The sequence below is a fragment of the Pseudorasbora parva genome, chromosome 6 (assembly GCF_024679245.1).
Source record: "Pseudorasbora parva isolate DD20220531a chromosome 6, ASM2467924v1, whole genome shotgun sequence".
NCBI classification, from domain to species: domain Eukaryota; kingdom Metazoa; phylum Chordata; class Actinopteri; order Cypriniformes; family Gobionidae; genus Pseudorasbora; species Pseudorasbora parva.
In genome coordinates, this window is record NC_090177.1 from 5,318,935 (window position 1) to 5,338,592 (window position 19,658).

At 42.4% G+C, this 19,658-nt stretch overlaps 1 protein-coding gene across 1 annotated transcript; it reads left to right on the forward strand.

Moving 5' to 3' along the window:
* Window positions 1–323: 323 nt before the first annotated feature.
* On the forward strand, window positions 324–11,546 carry LOC137079180 (retinoschisin-like). The gene is made up of 6 exons (XM_067447143.1): window positions 324–443; window positions 3,470–3,495; window positions 3,584–3,773; window positions 8,666–8,807; window positions 9,796–9,991; window positions 11,299–11,546. The coding sequence occupies exons 1-6, from the start codon at window positions 398–400 to the stop codon at window positions 11,449–11,451; spliced, it is 753 nt and encodes a 250-aa protein (XP_067303244.1). The 5' UTR covers window positions 324–397; the 3' UTR covers window positions 11,452–11,546.
* The last annotated feature ends 8,112 nt before the right edge of the window (window positions 11,547–19,658 follow it).

The following is a 19,658-nucleotide window of genomic DNA, read 5'->3' on the forward strand; positions in this document are numbered from 1 at the left end:
CACCCCATATGTTTCTATTTGCACCCATTGTTTCATGTGAAGACAAACACACATAGTTTAAGGGATTTATGCCTGGTTTCACAGACAGGGCTAAGATTAAACCAGGATTAGGCCTTTGTTCAATTAGGGCATTTAAGTTACTTTAATAAACATGCCTTAGAAAAACACATTACTGGTGTTTATCTAAAGACAAACTGGCACTGACATTTTAACACAAGACAAAGTGGATTCACTACAAGGAAACAACTCCTCTGGGCAATAGATTTTCCTCTGGGATCACACTCAGGCGGATCAGGACTATTATTGGATGTATGGAGTCCAGTGGATTACAGTAGGCTAATCCACAGCACACTGAGCACTGCAGCTCATTTAGTGCACTACAGATCTGCTCGTCAAGATGGACACGAGGATCCTCACTGTGTTTCTGCTGCTGTTCACTCAAGGTACGAAGTGTGTGTGTGTGTGTGTGTGTGTGTGTGTGTGTGTGTGTGTGTGTGTGTGTGTGTGTGTGTGTGTGTGTGTGTGTGTGTGTGTGTGTGTGTGTGTGTGTGTGTGTGTGTGTGTGTGTGTGTGTGTGTGTGTGTGTGTGTGTGTGTGTGTGTGTGTGTGTGTGTGTGTGTGTGTTCCTGAAAGTCCAGTTTTTATTTTTTTATTTTTTTTGTTTCTCTTGGTTGTGCAAACATTCTATTGTATTATTCTTCAATTGTGGTAATGTTACATTTAAATGTTCTATGACGACTGTCCAAAAAGGATGATGAATAATTATAAACATTGATATTTTGTATTTTGAGAACATTGTTAAAGACCAGACAACTTTAAATAAATGTTCTATTAGCTTTTCTGGAGGAACGTTTTGTTCATAACATCGAGAGAACCTTGCCCGAGCGTTGGCCAGAGCTCTGAGATAATTCCCTGTTAGCTGCGTGGATTCTCAATCTGCGTGTTTGTGTCCCTCTGTCTCTGTGTCCAGGAACTTAACCGTTCTGGGTTTCGACTATAGCAGGTTTTCTTTCTTTTTTTTTAGAACTAGGCCACAATCTACAAGGGTTTTACTTGTGGATGAAGTCATAAGGATTAAATTAATTACATAAAAGTGTGCAGAATGATTCATTGATGGGAAAATAATGAAATTTGAATAGATAGGCAGACAAATAGATGGAAAGATGGACAGACAAACAGATGAATAAACAGATAGATAGATGGACAAACTGATAGACAAACAGACGGATAGACAGACAGGCGAACAGACGGATAGACAGACAGACGGATAGACAGACAGACTGAGAGACAGACAGACAGCTAGACAGACAGACTGATAGACAGACAGACTGAGAGACAGACAGACTGAGAGACAGACAGACGGCTAGACAGACAGACGGCTAGACAGACAGACTGAGAGACAGACAGACTGAGAGACAGACAGATGGCTAGACAGACAGACTGAGAGACAGACAGACGGCTAGACAGACAGACGGCTAGACAGACAGACTGAGAGACAGACAGACTGAGAGACAGACAGATGGCTAGACAGACAGACTGATAGACAGACAGACGGCTAGACAGACAGACTGAGAGACAGACAGACGGATAGACAGAAAGACTGATAGACAGACAGACGGCTAGACAGACAGACTGATAGACAGACAGACGGCTAGACAGACGGGTAGACAGACAGACGGATAGACAGGCAGATGGATAGATGGACAGACAGATAGACAGACAGGCGAATAGACGGATAGACAGACAGACGGATAGATAGATGAATAGATGGACAGACAGATAGACAGAGAGGCGAATAGACGGATAGACAGACGGATAGATGGACAGACTGATAGACAGACAGACAGATAGATGGATAGACAGACAGACGGATAGATGGACAGACAGATAGATGGATAGACAGACAGACTGATATATAGATGAATAGATGGACAGACAGATAGACAGACAGGCGAATAGATGGATAGACAGACAGACGGATAGATGGACAGACAGACAAATAGATAGACAGACTGATAGACAGACAGACAGATAGATGGACAGACAGATAGACAGACAGACGGATAGATGGACAGACAGATAGACAGACAGGCGAATAGATGGATAGACAGACAGACGGATAGATGGACAGACAGAAAGACAGACAGGCGAATAGACGGATAGACAGACAGACATATAGATGGACAGACAGACTGATAGATGAAGAGATGGATAGATGGACAGATAGATAGACAGATAGACAGATAGATCAACAGATGGATACACAGACAGACGGATAGATGGACAGACGGATAGATAGACAGACAGATAAACAGACAGACAGAGAGACGTATAGATGACAGACGGATAGATAGACAGACAGATAAACAGACAGACAGACGGATAGACAGACAGACGGATAGACAGTTAGACATGCACGGATAGATGGACAGAAGGATAGACAGACAGACGGATAGATGGACAGACGGATAGACAGACAGACGGATAGATGGACAGACGGATAGACAGACAGACAGATAGATGGACAGACGGATAGACAGACAGACGTATAGACGGACAGACGGATAGACAGACAGACAGATAGATGGACAGACGGATAGATAGACAGACAGATAAACAGACAGACGGATAGACAGACAGATAGACAGACAGACGGATAGACAGTTAGACATGCACGGATAGATGGACAGACGGATAGACAGACAGATGGATAGACAGACAGGCGAATAGATGGACAGACAGATAGACAGACAGGCTGATAGACAGACAGACGGATAGACAGACAGGCGAATAGATGGACAGACAGATAGACAGACAGGCTGATAGACAGACAGATGGATAGATGGACAAACAGACAGACAGATAGATGGGGAGATGGATAGATGGACAGACAGATAGATAGATAGATAGATAGATAGATAGATAGATAGATAGATAGATAGATAGATAGATAGATAGATAGATAGATAGATAGATAGATAGATAGATAGATAGATAGATAGATAGATAGACAGACAGATAGATCAACAGATGGATACACAGACAGATAGACGGATAGACAGACAGACAGAGGGATAGATGAACAGACGGATGGACAGACGGATAGACAGCCAGACAGATAAACAGACGGATAGATGGACAGACGGATAGACAGACAGACATGCACGGATAGATTGACAGACAGATAAACAGAGGGATAGATGGACAGACGGATAGACAGACAGACGGATAGACAGACAGACGGATAGATAGACAGAGTGATAGACAGATAGACAGAGTGATAGACAGATGGATAGACAGATGGATAGACAGACATGGATGGATGGATGGATGGATGGATGGATGGATGGATGGATGGATGGATGGATGGATGGATGGATGGATGGATGGATGGATGGATGGATGGATGGATGGGTGGATGGATGGATTTTTCCAATAATGACCTGTTTCTCTCTCTGATCTCTCGTAGGTTTCATTTGTGCTAACACACAAGGGGTGAGTATAAGTGTGTGTGTACCGGTGTGTGTCTGTTTACATGTGATAGTGTGTGTGTGTGACTGTTGTATGTGTACATGTGTGTCAGGAGTTAGAGATGCCATGGCCTTATGAGGAAGAGGAGGAGGAGAGTGTGAAGGAAGTGACGGAGAATCAAACGCCGACGGTCTGCAACTGTGACTGTCAGGGGACTCGGCCCACAGGAGCGCCGGCCACCTGGACCTCCATCAGCCCCACGCCGTCCACACGCAGCAGCCCGTACCAGGACTGCATGCCGGGTCAGTGCTTTCTCATAGAGGACACATATTTATTCAATAACATTCCATGCAAATATAGAATATGAAACTGATAGCAGATACAACAGTCATGGAGACACCGTTTGATGAAGATCCTGCTGAGCAAGTTAGTTAGTCTCATGTTTATATCTATTTATATCTATACCGCCCTCTTGAGTATTGAGGTGTTCCACGAACGGAAACATTAAAGGTCCCGTTCTTCTCGTGTTTTCGAAGCTTTGATTATGTTTACAGTGTGCAATATAACATGAGTTCATGTTTCGTGTGTAAAAAAACTGTATTTTTCACACAGTTGACTTATCTGTACGGCGCTGTTTCCTCTGTCCTAAAAACGGCCTGATGATTTCCTTGTTCTATGAAGTCCCTCCTTCAGAAACACGTAACGAGTTCTGATTGGGCCAGCGCTTCCCGTGTTGTGATTGGACAGCAGCTTAGCGCACTTTGCCCGGAAAGGTCCCGCCTCTTACCATAACGGGGCGATGCAAGCGCTGAATGCGCGCTCTTCTCCACGTGGGAGAGCAACGAGACCACGCCCCCTATGTTGCGTGTTCTTGTGGGCGGAGCGTTAGTCAACAAACGGTTCTAGTGACGTCATCACAGCAGGAAGTGCAGCGGTGTAGTCCAAACCGGCCGATTACTGTAGGCTTTGAAAGGGAACTTCTGTTCAATAAAATATCTCGTTTGGCATTGAACTTTGAGCTGTATAATTTTACAGGTATTATTTATGCTCTAACAGCAACATTACACACTAACTAAAGTTTGAAAGATGGAATCGCGATGTAAAAAAGTGTATGTAAGATTGCTCCCAAAACTGATACTGCAATCACTTTCACATGACTGTAGAGCGCCCCTTGGTTGCCAGATTGGCTGCAGGATCAGCAAGAACGCTTGTAGTTGCAGCTGTGGTAACTAGAGCAGATCTGGCAACCCGAAACACTACTGACTTTATGATTGGTCGATAGGTGGAGGGCGGAGCTTCAGGCCAAATTACAAACATGACATCATCAACATCAGTTGAGCTGCAACAACAACTTTATAATGACAATATCCTGCCGGACTCCTGCTGTCAGTGATAGAAGTGTTTGACATTAACATGATTTCTGAATGTCTAGAGACATATCAGGGCCATTTTATGACTTATTGAAATGTTTTTAAAATGATTACCGTTACTAGCAGAAATGACCATGTTGTTAACATGTTGTTAACATGCAGGCTAATTTTGATAGCCTGTATAAACACATTGTTAGCATAATGTTGCTAACATTATGTAGCATTTTGCTAACATGACAACATGTTAATAACACAAATTAGTATGTTTTAGCACTGCTTGCATGATTTAATACTTTGCTAGCATGAATTAGCATGTTGTTAACATGTTCTAACATGTTGCTGCATTAATTAGCATTTTGATACTGTGAAGCTGCTTTGAAACAATCTGCATTGTAAAAAGCACTATATAAAAAAGGTGACTTGATAGCATGAATAAGCATTTTGGTAATAAGATTTATCACATTTCTTCCATGATTTCACACACTGCTGGTAACATTACTTAGCATGTTGATAGCATGTTTTGACATGTAGCTAGCTTGAATTAGCATGTTTTAACACATTGCTACCATGAATTAAAATGGTGCTAACATATTTTACCACATTGCTAACATTATTTAGCACACACTTGGCAGTTTTACCACATTGCTGGGATGTTTTAAAATGTTGCTAGCATTGTTTTACCACATTGCTAACATGATTTAACACATTGTTAGCATTTGTTCATTAATTCTCACTGATTAAAGACGAGAACATCCCTTGGTGCCTTCAGAAGTGCACACTAACTGATTCAGGGCAAGAAGCCAAGAGGCTTTAGAGCGATTACGTGAGTAACGATCATCCATGATGCAACAGACGACACATGAACCGCCCCCTGACCTCAGTTTGACGCAGCAGTGAACATTACGATCAAAATATTAAGAGAAACGAGAACTAAAAGGACGGCCTGCAGGAGACAAGCTGAGTGAGACGCCATCAGAATGGAAAAGCAGTGACTTTGAGAGGCCAGAAAGTGGCTGCAGGTAATCTCGTGACTAATGAATGTGATGCCCAGATTACCGGGTTTTATTATTACCGGGGATTATTGTCTGTCCTGACCCTCACAAACTGCTGGAGATCCACACGTGCCAACCCGCGGGACGCCTGATCTTCAATTTAGAACTAGATGAGTCAAGATTGATGATCAGAAAGTTTATCCCCTAGACCAGGGCCTAGAGGACTGCACAGTTTTGGGGGCCTTTAGAAGTTTTGACATGCTCTGACATTTGGGCTTTTTTCAGATGCTTATAAACATATTAATGGCAAACGTATCATTACACTGTATTCAGCACAAGCTGGGCTACCATAATATGTGAGCAACATCTATTTTCAGGCTTGTATTTTTGAGAGAACAACGTTTATATTTGGTTTTTTGAACACTCCAATAAACCCACAAAACACACAATAGACATGTGTCCAGAAGACTTGTTGTTGTCTAGAGTTGTGCCTACTTATTCACATAAAAGAATTTACTGATTTAAATTCAATTTGGTTTATTTATGAGATGTGCCTTGCAATGCATGATAGCGCCGACGCCTATTATAGGCTATTGTCTGCTATATTTGCTTCTTATTTATTAGATCCAGGAAATTGGCTGATGAAACATTGATTACAATTAAGATGCAATTTATACTAAACAAAATTCACTTTAAAGAAAGGTATTTTACAAAACGAAACTTAATGAAGTGGTGAAAATTTCTGACTCACTCCTTGGGCCCTATTTTAACGATCTGAAACGCAAGTGTCAAAGCGCAAAGTGCAAGTAACTTTGAGGGCGGGTCTCGGCGCTGTTGCTATTTTCCCGGCGGGATAAATGGCTCTTGCGCCCGACGCAAATCTAAAATGGGTTGGTCTGAAGTAGCTTCATTATTCATAGGTGTGGTTTGGGCGTAACGTGAATAAACCAATCAGAGCGGCATCCAACATTCCCTTTAAAAGCAGCTGCGCAAGCTCCCTTATGGATCGCTATTATTACGGCGTATTTACCAGACGCACGTTCTTGTAAGAGCAGCCCTTACGAAACAAAAATATATTGCAGTATATTGGAAAATTTCATGCAATACATTAGGCAATATATTCACATATATGGGAATTAATATTTATATCTTTCAATATATTGCAATATATTGAAAGCGGCAATCAGTTGTATATTTTGCAATATATTACATGAATATATAATATATTTTATAATACCATCAATATATTATTCCATATATTTACAATATATTAAAATATATTTCAAGTAATATATTGGTAAATATATTTTCCTTTCGTAAGGGAGTGAAAGACAGAGAAGTTGTGTTGTATGGGGATGGGAGAAACCCACCCACAATAGCGTCGGTTAAACAGTTTTTTCAGTTTTTCAGTGGATTTTTTTTTCCTGGTTCTTGACGGACAAACCAATTGGTCAGATGTCCTTATATACAGATATGTCTGGCCACTATTGGGCAAACAGGTCTGATCCTCAATTACTACAATTAGCCTGAATAATTTGTAAGCTAGATTTATGCCTATTTTTTCACATCTTCGTGGCACACCACAATGTGTTAATATTTGTTTTAGTGTAACAATTTATGATTTGCAAAAATAACTGTTGCATCTGTATAGATTACATGAGCAAACTGTATGTGCGGTGTGCACGCTATACATTACGGTCAAGCATGCGCCCTTAAAATAGCATAATGAACAACGCGCAACGCACCGCTGACTTTAGACTGGGTTTTTTCTGGTCTGTGGCGCAATTGTTTAATGGAACAGCAAAATAGCACCAGGGATTGTTTGCGCCGGAACACGCCTCCTTTTTTGCGCTGAACCGCCCAGGGAGCGCAAGTTCAGTCACTAGTTTAGCCACGCGATTCTGTGGAGGGAAAAGCGCGCTTTGCGCGGGTGCAAAATAGGAATGACACATGCGTCGGTGTACAAAGTCAATTGCGCTGAGTGCAAGATAGGGCCCCTTGTCTCAAAACATATTGCGCATCTTACGATGTGTCCTTTCTTACTCATGATGTTCATTTTTCATAATCAACATACACTATAAAAAAAATCAGGTCTCCAATTGAACATTTTCTAGTGACTGGTCACATCAAAAAATGTTAGTTGGCCAAATTAAATTTCTATCGATAAATTTCTACAAAAATTCAATTTGGCCAACTGAAAAATTTAGATGTGATCAGTCACTAGAAATGTTTCAACTGGACACCTGCATTTTTTTTTATTTTATTTTTTTTACAGTGTAGATGAAATAAAAAAAATAACATTAAGCTATAATATTGAAACATCAATATGAAACAAAACTTTTTAATGTCTATAAGAAGTATTGTACACAAAATGTTTGACTGGTACTTTAGTTATAGCATCTGAGCAGAAATGTGCAAACAAAAGCTTTATTGATGTGACTATTTTAAAGTAAACACTTCATAATCTGTCCAAAACAGGCCAAAGAAATCTTACGTCTGACATTTTATGTTGCATATTTGTCATATTATATAGCCTATAAATGTTAATCTGCAGTTTAATACGTCACAGACAAATGTGGGATTCATATTTTGCAGTTTGTTATTCAGACACCAAAAGAATAAACTTACCTCACAATCCTCAAATAAACAGCTTTTCTTTGGAGGTAACTTGTTCCTAAACGCGTTGTACATGTAACCTACAACGTTTTTTGTTGAGGGTTTAAAACCCAAACTTTAGTATGACTTCCAGGTCCTGCCTGAACACATTCGGCATCTTGAGATTTTGGTGGTTTTTGACTTTGATGGTTTCCATGCTCCTTTTTTTCCAATCAGAGTGTCCCTACCACAAACCGCTGGGATTCGAGGCCGGATCGGTGAAGGCAGAGCAGCTCACCTGTTCAAACCAGGAGCAGTACATAGGCTGGTTTTCCTCCTGGACCCCAAATAAAGCCAGACTGAACAGTCAAGGGTTTGGGTAAGTGTCTCAGAAAAAAAACTGCACTTGTGAAAAGAAGTGCGCTTAATTCTTTCAAGGGACAATAATTGCGCCAAAATGAATAATCGATTTGACCTCTGCCACGCCCTTCCCCTTCCCGACTGGACGTTCCCCTCCCCCACAATTGACCTGGACCACCCACGTCAATGTCACCTTTGACCTTGTGTATCCTCTGGAAGTCATTATGACTTTTGACACTGCATATTTGAAACAGCAATGCTAACCTATAACCTCTGGGGCACACAGTGTGTCGGATGATTTATCATCATCAGGGCAAATCACAACATGCTCACTCACTGTCTCTTGGTCACACACACTTGCTAAAATTACATTTTAAAATAGAGATAAGTTCCTTTTATAGAACCAATTACCAAGTGTGTGTGCAGTTTAGGTATTCTTTAACCTTGTGTGGTGAAAATGTGGCTAAAAGCGTAATAAAACTAATTTTTCCCCCTAATCAAAATTTGTTACATTAGCAAAACAACTTGGGCTTATAAATTATATTAATTAAAATAACGGTTTAAGTTTTTTTGTAAAATGCAAAAAAAAGTTGTCCCCATGTGTTGGCGCATAGGATAGATTACAGTACAAAAATCATTATGTCTATAGAAAGCCTCAATAAAACACAACACTAGTGAAGGAAAATAGTTCTTCGGCCTGGCATCTATTGTTTAGCCTCCGCCCTCCTGCATACTTCTGCTCAATTTTAATTTTCCTTCATTTCTCCGTCTCCAATTGTGGTATATTCTCTGGTTTTCTCCCGTCCAATTTTAACCGTTCCAATCAGCGAACAGAGGGAGTGGATATATATATATATATATATATATTAAACTGTTATTGCAGATAATATAACAATGAAATAAAAGTTCACTCACAGTAAGTGCACTTAAAAACTTAAGAAACACATTGAGAGGTCATTGATGGTGAACTCTGATTATTACATGTAAAAATGATCTCTCCATCTCAGCTGTGCCTGGCTGTCCAAATCCCAGGACGCGAGTCAGTGGCTTCAGATAGACCTCCAGGAGACGAAGGTGGTCTCGGGTATCATGACTCAAGGCCGCTGTGATGCTGACGAATGGACCACCAAGTACAGCCTGCAGTACCGAACCCAAGACAACCTCAACTGGATCTACTACAAAGACCAGACCGGGAATAACAGGGTAAAGGCCTGAATGAATAAACCAGTAAAATCATAAAGATTCTTCTTAAAACTGACCTGAAAGACCCTCTATAACTCTGTCAAGTTTTAATACTAGTACTAAAAAAACCATCTAGAACAAGCCTAAGCTGGTTGGCTGATTTAGCTGGTCTCCCAGGCTGGTTTCAGAGGGATTTTGGAGAGTTTTTTTTAGCTGACTAGGCTGGTTTTAGCTGGTGAAGCTAGGAGACCCGCAAGAAGATCAGCTCAGACCATCTTAATCCAGCTGAACAGTAGCTTGGCCAGCCTGGGAAACCAGCTTAAACCAGCTAAGATCCGTCCGTCCGTTTTATACATCACACAGACGTTTCTACAAACATTCTTTCTGTTTTTTTGCTCTCAGGAGCTCAGTGAACTCAAGCGTGGTACCGTGATAGGAACAACAGAAACTCAGCGATAGGCCACGTAAAATCACAGAGCGGGGTCAGCACATGCTGAGGGTCACAGTGCGTAGAAGTCAACTTTCTGCAGAGTCAATAGCGCCAGACCTTCAAACTTCTGTGGCCTTCAGATGAGCTCAAGAACAGTGGAGAGAGCTTCATGGAATGGGTTTCCATGGCCGAGCAGCTCATCCAAGCCTTACGTCACCAAGAGCAATGCAAAGCTCCCACTTTGTGGGAACAGTTTGGGGATGGCCCCTTCCTGTCCCAACATGACTGTGCTCCAGTGCACAAAGCGTCGGTCCATAAAGACATGGATGAGTGAGTTTGGTGTGGAGGAACTTGACTGGTCTGCACAGAGTCCTGAGCTCAACCTGATAGAACAGCTTTGGGATGAATTAGAGCGGAGACTGAGAGCCAGGCCTTCTCGGCCAGCATCATTTATATTCATGCATTTGGCAGACACTTTTAACCAAAGCGACTTACATTGCATTTTAAGGTACATTTTTGTCAGTTCTTGCTTTCCCTGGGAATCGAACCCATGACCTTGGCGTTGTTAGCGCCACACTCTACTGTTTGCGCTAGTCAGTGCCTGACCTCACAAATGCGTATCTGTCTGTCTGTCTGTCTGTCTGTCTGACTTCCTGAGTACTGTGTAGTTATTAAGTACACACTAAAGCAATTGCAATATTTGACCACATCATTGCATAATTTCTGTGATGTTTGATTTAAACTATCCAAACACACAGGGTGCAGGCCAACTGTCTGTCTGACAATGTTTTATATGACAAAAATCAGCACGGTTGGATTGGTCAGTAGCACCTATGCTGGTATACTATGAACCCCCATCATTCAATGATCTTGTTTCTGGCTTGTGTTTATCCGTCAGGTGTTCTATGGGAACACGGATCGATCCTCCACGGTCCAGACCCTGCTGCGTCCACCTATAGTTGCACGGTACCTCCGGATCCTTCCTCTGGGATGGCACACACGCATCGCCATACGCCTGGAGCTGCTCATGTGCATGAACAAGTGTGTCTGACTCAAGAGTCCCACAATTTTATGTACCACAATCCTAAAGTCAAATACACTGGAAACTGGTCTCAGATCAGTGTGAAATATTACCTTAGAACCGTAGATTCTGTATTTACAAAGTTAAACAAATAACCTCTTCTGATTTTAAACAAGAGGACTGGGAAACTCTTATCAATGACTTGCTGATTTGAAACTCAGCAAAGTTGGCTAAAAAGAAGAATAGAGTTTTTATTTATATTTCTGTAACAACAACTGAATAAATACCTAATTAATTCCTAATTGTGTCAGTTTTATTGATGCACACACTAACCCACACACATACAGAGGATAGAAATAGATAGAGGCAGATGATTCGCTGTGGCGACCCCTGAAGGGAACAGCCGAAAGAAGAAGACACTAACCCACACACCTACTCAGACACTCACACAACCCGACCCTTAAAAAGCAGAAAAAGAGTTCCTTATGTAATGATGTCTATACTTTGAATAAATGATTTACAGAAAATGCAATTAGTTTACTTTGAAATATAACATCTCAGAGTGTTTCTGTAAGGTTTTACAGTAGAGTTTGAATTACTGCAGAAATGATGAGATGGTCACAGGTTGGAGTTCATTACAGATTAAAACATTGCGGATATTTAATTTCTCTCATTTCAAAGCATATTCCAGCTTAAAAGGGTAAGCAAATAGTGTTCTTATCATTCTTCTGGGGTGCATATGTCTCCCAGGCATTTGGGAAAAGTATTGCAAATGTTTTACAAATGCTTCTGTTGACTTTGGAGGCTGTAAACTTCACTGCTAAGTGGTTATTAAACTATTGAGACATTTACAAAAACACACATTTCACCAGAGCGGATATACATACTGTGTGTAAGAAATTCTTCAGGCGAAACCAGACAATCACCAGACTCTCATCAGACACACACCAGACTCACACCAGACACACACAAGACTCTCATCAGACACACACCAGACTCACACCAGACACACACCAGGCACACACCAGACTCACACCAGACACACACCAGACATACATCAGACACACATCAGACACACACCAGACTCTCATCAGACACACATCAGACACACACCAGACTCTCATCAGACACACACCAGACACACACCAGATACACACCAGACACACACCAGACACACATCAGACACACATGAGACACACACCAGACACACACCAGACACACTTTAGACACACACCAGACTCACACCAGATACACACCAGACACACACCAGACACACATCAGACACACACCAGACTCACACCAGACATACATCAGACACACATCAGACTCACACCAGACACACACCAGACTCTCATCAGACACACACCAGACTCACACCAGATACACACCAGACTCTCATCAGACACACATCAGACTCACACCAGACACACACCAGAGTCTCATCAGACACACACCAGACTCACACCAGACACACATCAGACTCACACCAGACACACACCAGACTCTCATCAGACACACACCAGACACACACCAGACACACATCAGACACACATCAGACACACATCAGACACACACCAGACACACACCAGACACACATCAGACTCACATCAGACACACACCAGACATACATCAGACTCACATCAGACACACACTTAACTCACACCAGACTTTCATCAGACTCACAACAGACTCACATCAGACACACACCAGACACACATCAGACTAACATCAGACACACATCAGACACACATCAGACTCTCATCAGACACACATCAGACACACACCAGACACACACCAGACTAACATCAGACACACATCAGACTCACATCAGACACACATCAGACACACCTCAGACACACACCAGACACACATCAGACACACATCAGACACACACCAGACTCTCATCAGACTCACACCAGACTCACAACAGACATACATTTTTTGATGGTTTAAATCAAACTTTTAGGGTCATTAAAAAGAAAAATCACTCCAGACAGACACACATCAGACTCACATCAGGCTAACATCAGTCACACACCAGACTCTCATCAGACACACACCAGACTCACATCAGACTCACATCAGACACACATCAGACACACACCAGACTCACATCAGACACACAACAGACTCACATCAGACACACACCAGACTCACATCAGACACACACCAGACTCATATCAGACTCACACCAGACACACACCAGACTCACATCAGACTCACATCTGACACACACCAGACTCACATCAGACTCACATCAGACTCACATCAGACTCAAATCAGACACACACCAGACTCTCATCAGACACACATCAGACTCACACCAGACACACACCAGACACACTTCAGACTCACATCAGACTAACATCAGACACACACCAGACACACATCTGACTAACATCAGATTAACATCAGACACACATCAAACACACACCAGACTAACATCAGACACACACCAGACTAACATCAGACACACATCAGACTAACATCAGACACACCAGACTAACATCAGACACACACCAGACTCACATCAGACACACACCAGACTAGCATCAGACACACACACCAGACTAACATCAGACACACACCAGACTCACATAAGACACACACCAGACTCACATCAGACACACACCAGACTAACATCCGACACACATCAGACTCACATCAGACACACATCAGACACACACCAGACTCACATCAGACACACACCAGACTAACATCAGACACACATCAGACACACATCAGACATACAAGACTCTCATCAGACTCACATCAGACACACACCAGACTCACACCAGACACACATCAGACACACACCAGACACACACCAGACTCTCATCAGACACACACCTGACACACACCAGACACACATCAGACACACACCAGACACACATCAGACACACACCAGACACACACCAGACTCACACCAGACACACATCAGACACACACCAGACTCACACCAGACTAACATCAGACACACACCAGACTAACATCAGACACACACCAGACTAACATCAGACACACACCAGGCTCACATAAGACACACACAAGACTCACATCAGACACTGACCAGACTAACATCAGACACACACCAGACTAACATCAGACACACACCAGGCTCACATCAGACACACACAAGACTCACATCAGACACACACCATACTCACATCAGACACACACAAGACTCACATCAGACACATACCAGACTAACATCAGACACACACCAGACTAACATCAGACTCTCATCAGACACACATCAAACACACACTTTTTGATGGTTTAAATCAAATTTTTAGGGTCATTAAAAAGAGAAAAATCACTCCAGACAGACACACATCAGACTCACATCAGACTCACCTCAGACACACATCAGACACACACCAGAAACACACCAGAATCTCATCAGACACACACCAGACTCACATCAGACTCACATCAGACTCTCATCAGACACACACCAGACTCACATCAGACACACATCAGACTCACATCAGACACACATCAGACACACACCAGACTCACACCAGACACACACCAGACTCACATCAGACTCACATCAGACACACACCAGACTCACATCAGACTCACACCAGACTCACATCAGACACACATCAGACACACTTCAGACTCACATCAGACACACACCAGACTCACATCAGACTCACATCAGACTCACATCAGACTCACAACAGACTCACATCAGACACACATCAGACACACTTCAGACTCACATCAGACACACACCAGACTCACATCAGACTGACACCAGACTCACATCAGACACACATCAGACTCACATCAGACTCACATCAGACTAACATCAGACACACATCAGACACACACCAGACTCACATCAGACACACACCAGACTAACATCAAACACACATCAGACACACACCAGACTCACATCAGGCTAACACCAGACTAACATCAGACACACACCAGACTAACATCAGACACACACCAGACTAACATCAGACACACACCAGGCTCACATCAGACACACACAAGACTCACATCAGACACACATCAGACTCACATCAGACTAACATCAGACACACATCAGACACACACCAGACTCACATCAGACACACACCAGACTAACATCAGACACACACCAGACTCACATCAGGCTAACACCAGACTAACATCAGACACACACCAGACTAACATCAGACACACACCAGACTAACATCAGACACACACCAGGCTCACATCAGACACACACAAGACTCACATCAGACACACACCAGACTAACATCAGACACACACAAGACTCACATCAGACACACATCAGACACACACAAGACTCACATCAGACACACACCAGACTCACATCAGACACACACCAGACTCTCATCAGACACACACCAGACTCACATCAGACTCGCATCAGACACACATCAGACACACACCAGACTCACATCGGACACACACCAGACTAACATTAGACACACTCACCAGACTAACATCAGACACACACACCAGACTCACATCAGACACACACCAGACTCACATCAGACACACACCAGACTCACATCAGACACACACCAGACTAACATTAGACACACTCACCAGACTAACATCAGACACACACACCAGACTCACATCAGACACACACCAGACTCACATCAGACACACACCAGACTCACATCAGACACACACCAGACTCACACCAGACACACACCAGACACACATCAGACACACATCAGACACACAGACTCACACCAGACACACATCAGACACACATCAGACACACATCAGACATACACCAGACACACATCAGACACACATCAGACTCACATCAGACACACATTAGACACACACCAGACACACATCAGACTCACACCAGACAAACATCAGACACACATCAGACACACATCAGACTCACATCAGACACACACCAGACACAAATCAGACACACACCAGACACACACCAGACTCACACCAGACACACATCAGACTCACATCAGACACACACCAGACACACACCAGACACACATCAGACACACATCAGACACACACCAGACACACACCAGACTCACACCAAACACACATCAGACACACATCAGACACACACCAGACTCACACCAGACACACACCAGACATACATCAGACACACATCAGACACACACCAGACTCACATCAGACACACACCAGACACACATCAGACTCACATCAGACACACACCAGACACACACCAGACACACATCAGACTCACACCAGACACACATCAGACACACATCAGACTCACACCAGACACACATCAGACACACACCAGACACACATCAGACACACATCAGACTCACACCAGACACACACCAGACTCACACCAGACTCACACCAGACTCACACCAGACACACATCAGACTCACATCAGACACACACCAGACACACACCAAACACACATCAGACACACACCAGACACACACCAGACTCACACCAGACATACCAGACACACATCAGACACACACCTGACACACACCAGACTCACACCAGACACACATCAGACACACACCAGACACACATCAGACTCACACCAGACACACATCAGACTTACATCAGACACACACCAGACACACACCAGACACACATCAGACTCACACCAGACACACATCAGACTTACATCAGACACACACCAGACACACACCAGACACACACCAAACACACATCAGACTCACATCAGACACACACCAGACACACACCAGACTCACACCAGACACACCAGACACACATCAGACACACATCAGACACACACCAGACACACACCAGACTCACACCAGACACACACCAGACACACACCAGACTCACACCAGACACACATCAGACACACACCAGACACACACCAGACTCACACCAGACACACCAGACACACATCAGACACACATCAGACACACACCAGACTCACACCAGACACACATCAGACTCACATCAGACACACATCAGACACACACCAGACTCACACCAGACACACATCAGACTCACAACAGACACACATCAGACACACATCAGACACACATCAGACACACATCAGACTCACACCAGACACACACCAGACATACATCAGACACACATCAGACACACACCAGACACACATCAGACACACATCAGACTCACACCAGACACACATCAGACTCACATCAGACACACACCAGACTCACACCAGACACACATCAGACTCACATCAGACACACACCAGACACACACCAGACACACATCAGACACACACCAGACTCACACCAGTCACACATCAGACTCACATCAGACACACACCAGACACACACCAGACTCACACCAGACTCACACCAGACACACACCAGACACATCAAACACACACCAGACTCACACCAGACACACACCAGACACACATCAAACACACACCAGACACACATCAAACACACACCAGACTCACACCAGACATACATTTTTTGATGGTTTAAATCAAACTTTTAGGGTCATTAAAAAGAAAAATCACTCCAGACAGACTCACATCAGACACACATCAGACACACACCAGACACACACCAGACACACACCAGAAATACACCAGAATCTCATCAGACACACACCAGACTCACATCAGACACACATCAGACTCACATCAGACACACATCAGAAACACATCAGACACACACCAGACCACTGTCTCCACTGAAGCCCAGGAATAGACTTTTGTCACCTGTATTGGACATTATATTTTAGTGAATTTCTCTGACAGCATACATGTCATAGTTTTACGTCTGGATGTCATGTAAAGAGCACATCCAGGGCGTAGGGCTGAGCAAATATGAGTATAACTCTTTACTGCCCTAGAACTTCAGAAATCCCTTTGTGATTGTAATGTGATTTAAAGATGGCAAATTACCTTCATCCCCACAGTATTCTAATGACTATTTAATGCTAGATATTCATTAATATGCTGATTTAGGGCTGTTGGGGACACTCCAGACACATGATGGCTCTGTCTGGGGAGACAGAGGCGTTTGCACATTAAGGACACGCCTGTTCTATCTGCTTCACAGGACACATGTACTTAAAACTACATACTATTTATCTACTAGTGGGTTTTGTCTCATCTGACAGCATAGAGATATTAGATAATAGAGATATTAAAGTATCCTAATGTACAATCTAGGACATATTGCTTAAACATACACAGGGGAGAATATGTTAATGAACTTCTCCCCCTCTTGATCACCACCCATTTGCCACATCTTTTGGTTTTCTGTGGGTTGGTGTTGATATTCCACTCATGTTTAACAATGCTTTGCTCAGGTAAGGAAAAGTAACTGTTGTTCTTATCTAGGAGAAAGAGTTCAACCTGCCACTCTCATACACCGGTGTGTAACCTCAGACAAAAAAAAAAAAAAAAGGCTTTTAGCTCTTCTGCACTATTTGTTTCAGTTTTATCAAGTGTTTGTTTTTATATAGAGTATGTTGTTCCATTCTACTGTCTGTAACATGTAACCTAATCAATAACTTTGTCTGCTTTATAGGCTTTGAGAATCTTTCCTTGTACACTGATGTTAAAGTGATTATAACTTTCGCTATCTAAGCATTCAAGTTAAATCCTAGGTTTTCCTATCAGTTCTAAGAAAGACTTTACCTTTAAAGAATAAGAGGCTAAAGAATAATAACTTTAATAGAGTCAGAATAATTATATTGTTGTCCGATAAATAACTGAATTATACACGTCATCCGATTATTAGTACAGAATACCGTAAGCTTTCAGCCTTTGGAGGTTTCACCGGCAGCAACTTCTCTAACATGGATTTACTGATCAAATTTAGCACGTTTATGGAAATATGAGAATATTATTAAAATGAATAACATCAGCCAAATGCAAAATCAGAATACTATGAAAATCTCCAATAATTAAATATGTTAAATAAAACAAATATTTGATGCATTTAATCTCACTTTATAGACCAATGTCTTGCTGCTGACCTTTGAGGATTCAGTTAAACCCTCTGCATACCTATATCTCGCCTTAAACTTTGAGGCTTATTTTTTATTTTGGTGTGAAACGTTTTGTTGTTGTTGTTAAAACAAAAATACAAACCAACCCAAGTAAGAAAAAGTAACACAAAATTATGTAAAACATTACTTTTCTTAAAAAGTAACTAAGTAACAATATTGTAATCCATTACTTTTCAAAGTAACTTTCCACAACACTGCTATTAACTATGACTTTTGCCTAAGTAATTAATACTGCTTATTATTATTTATTAACGTTT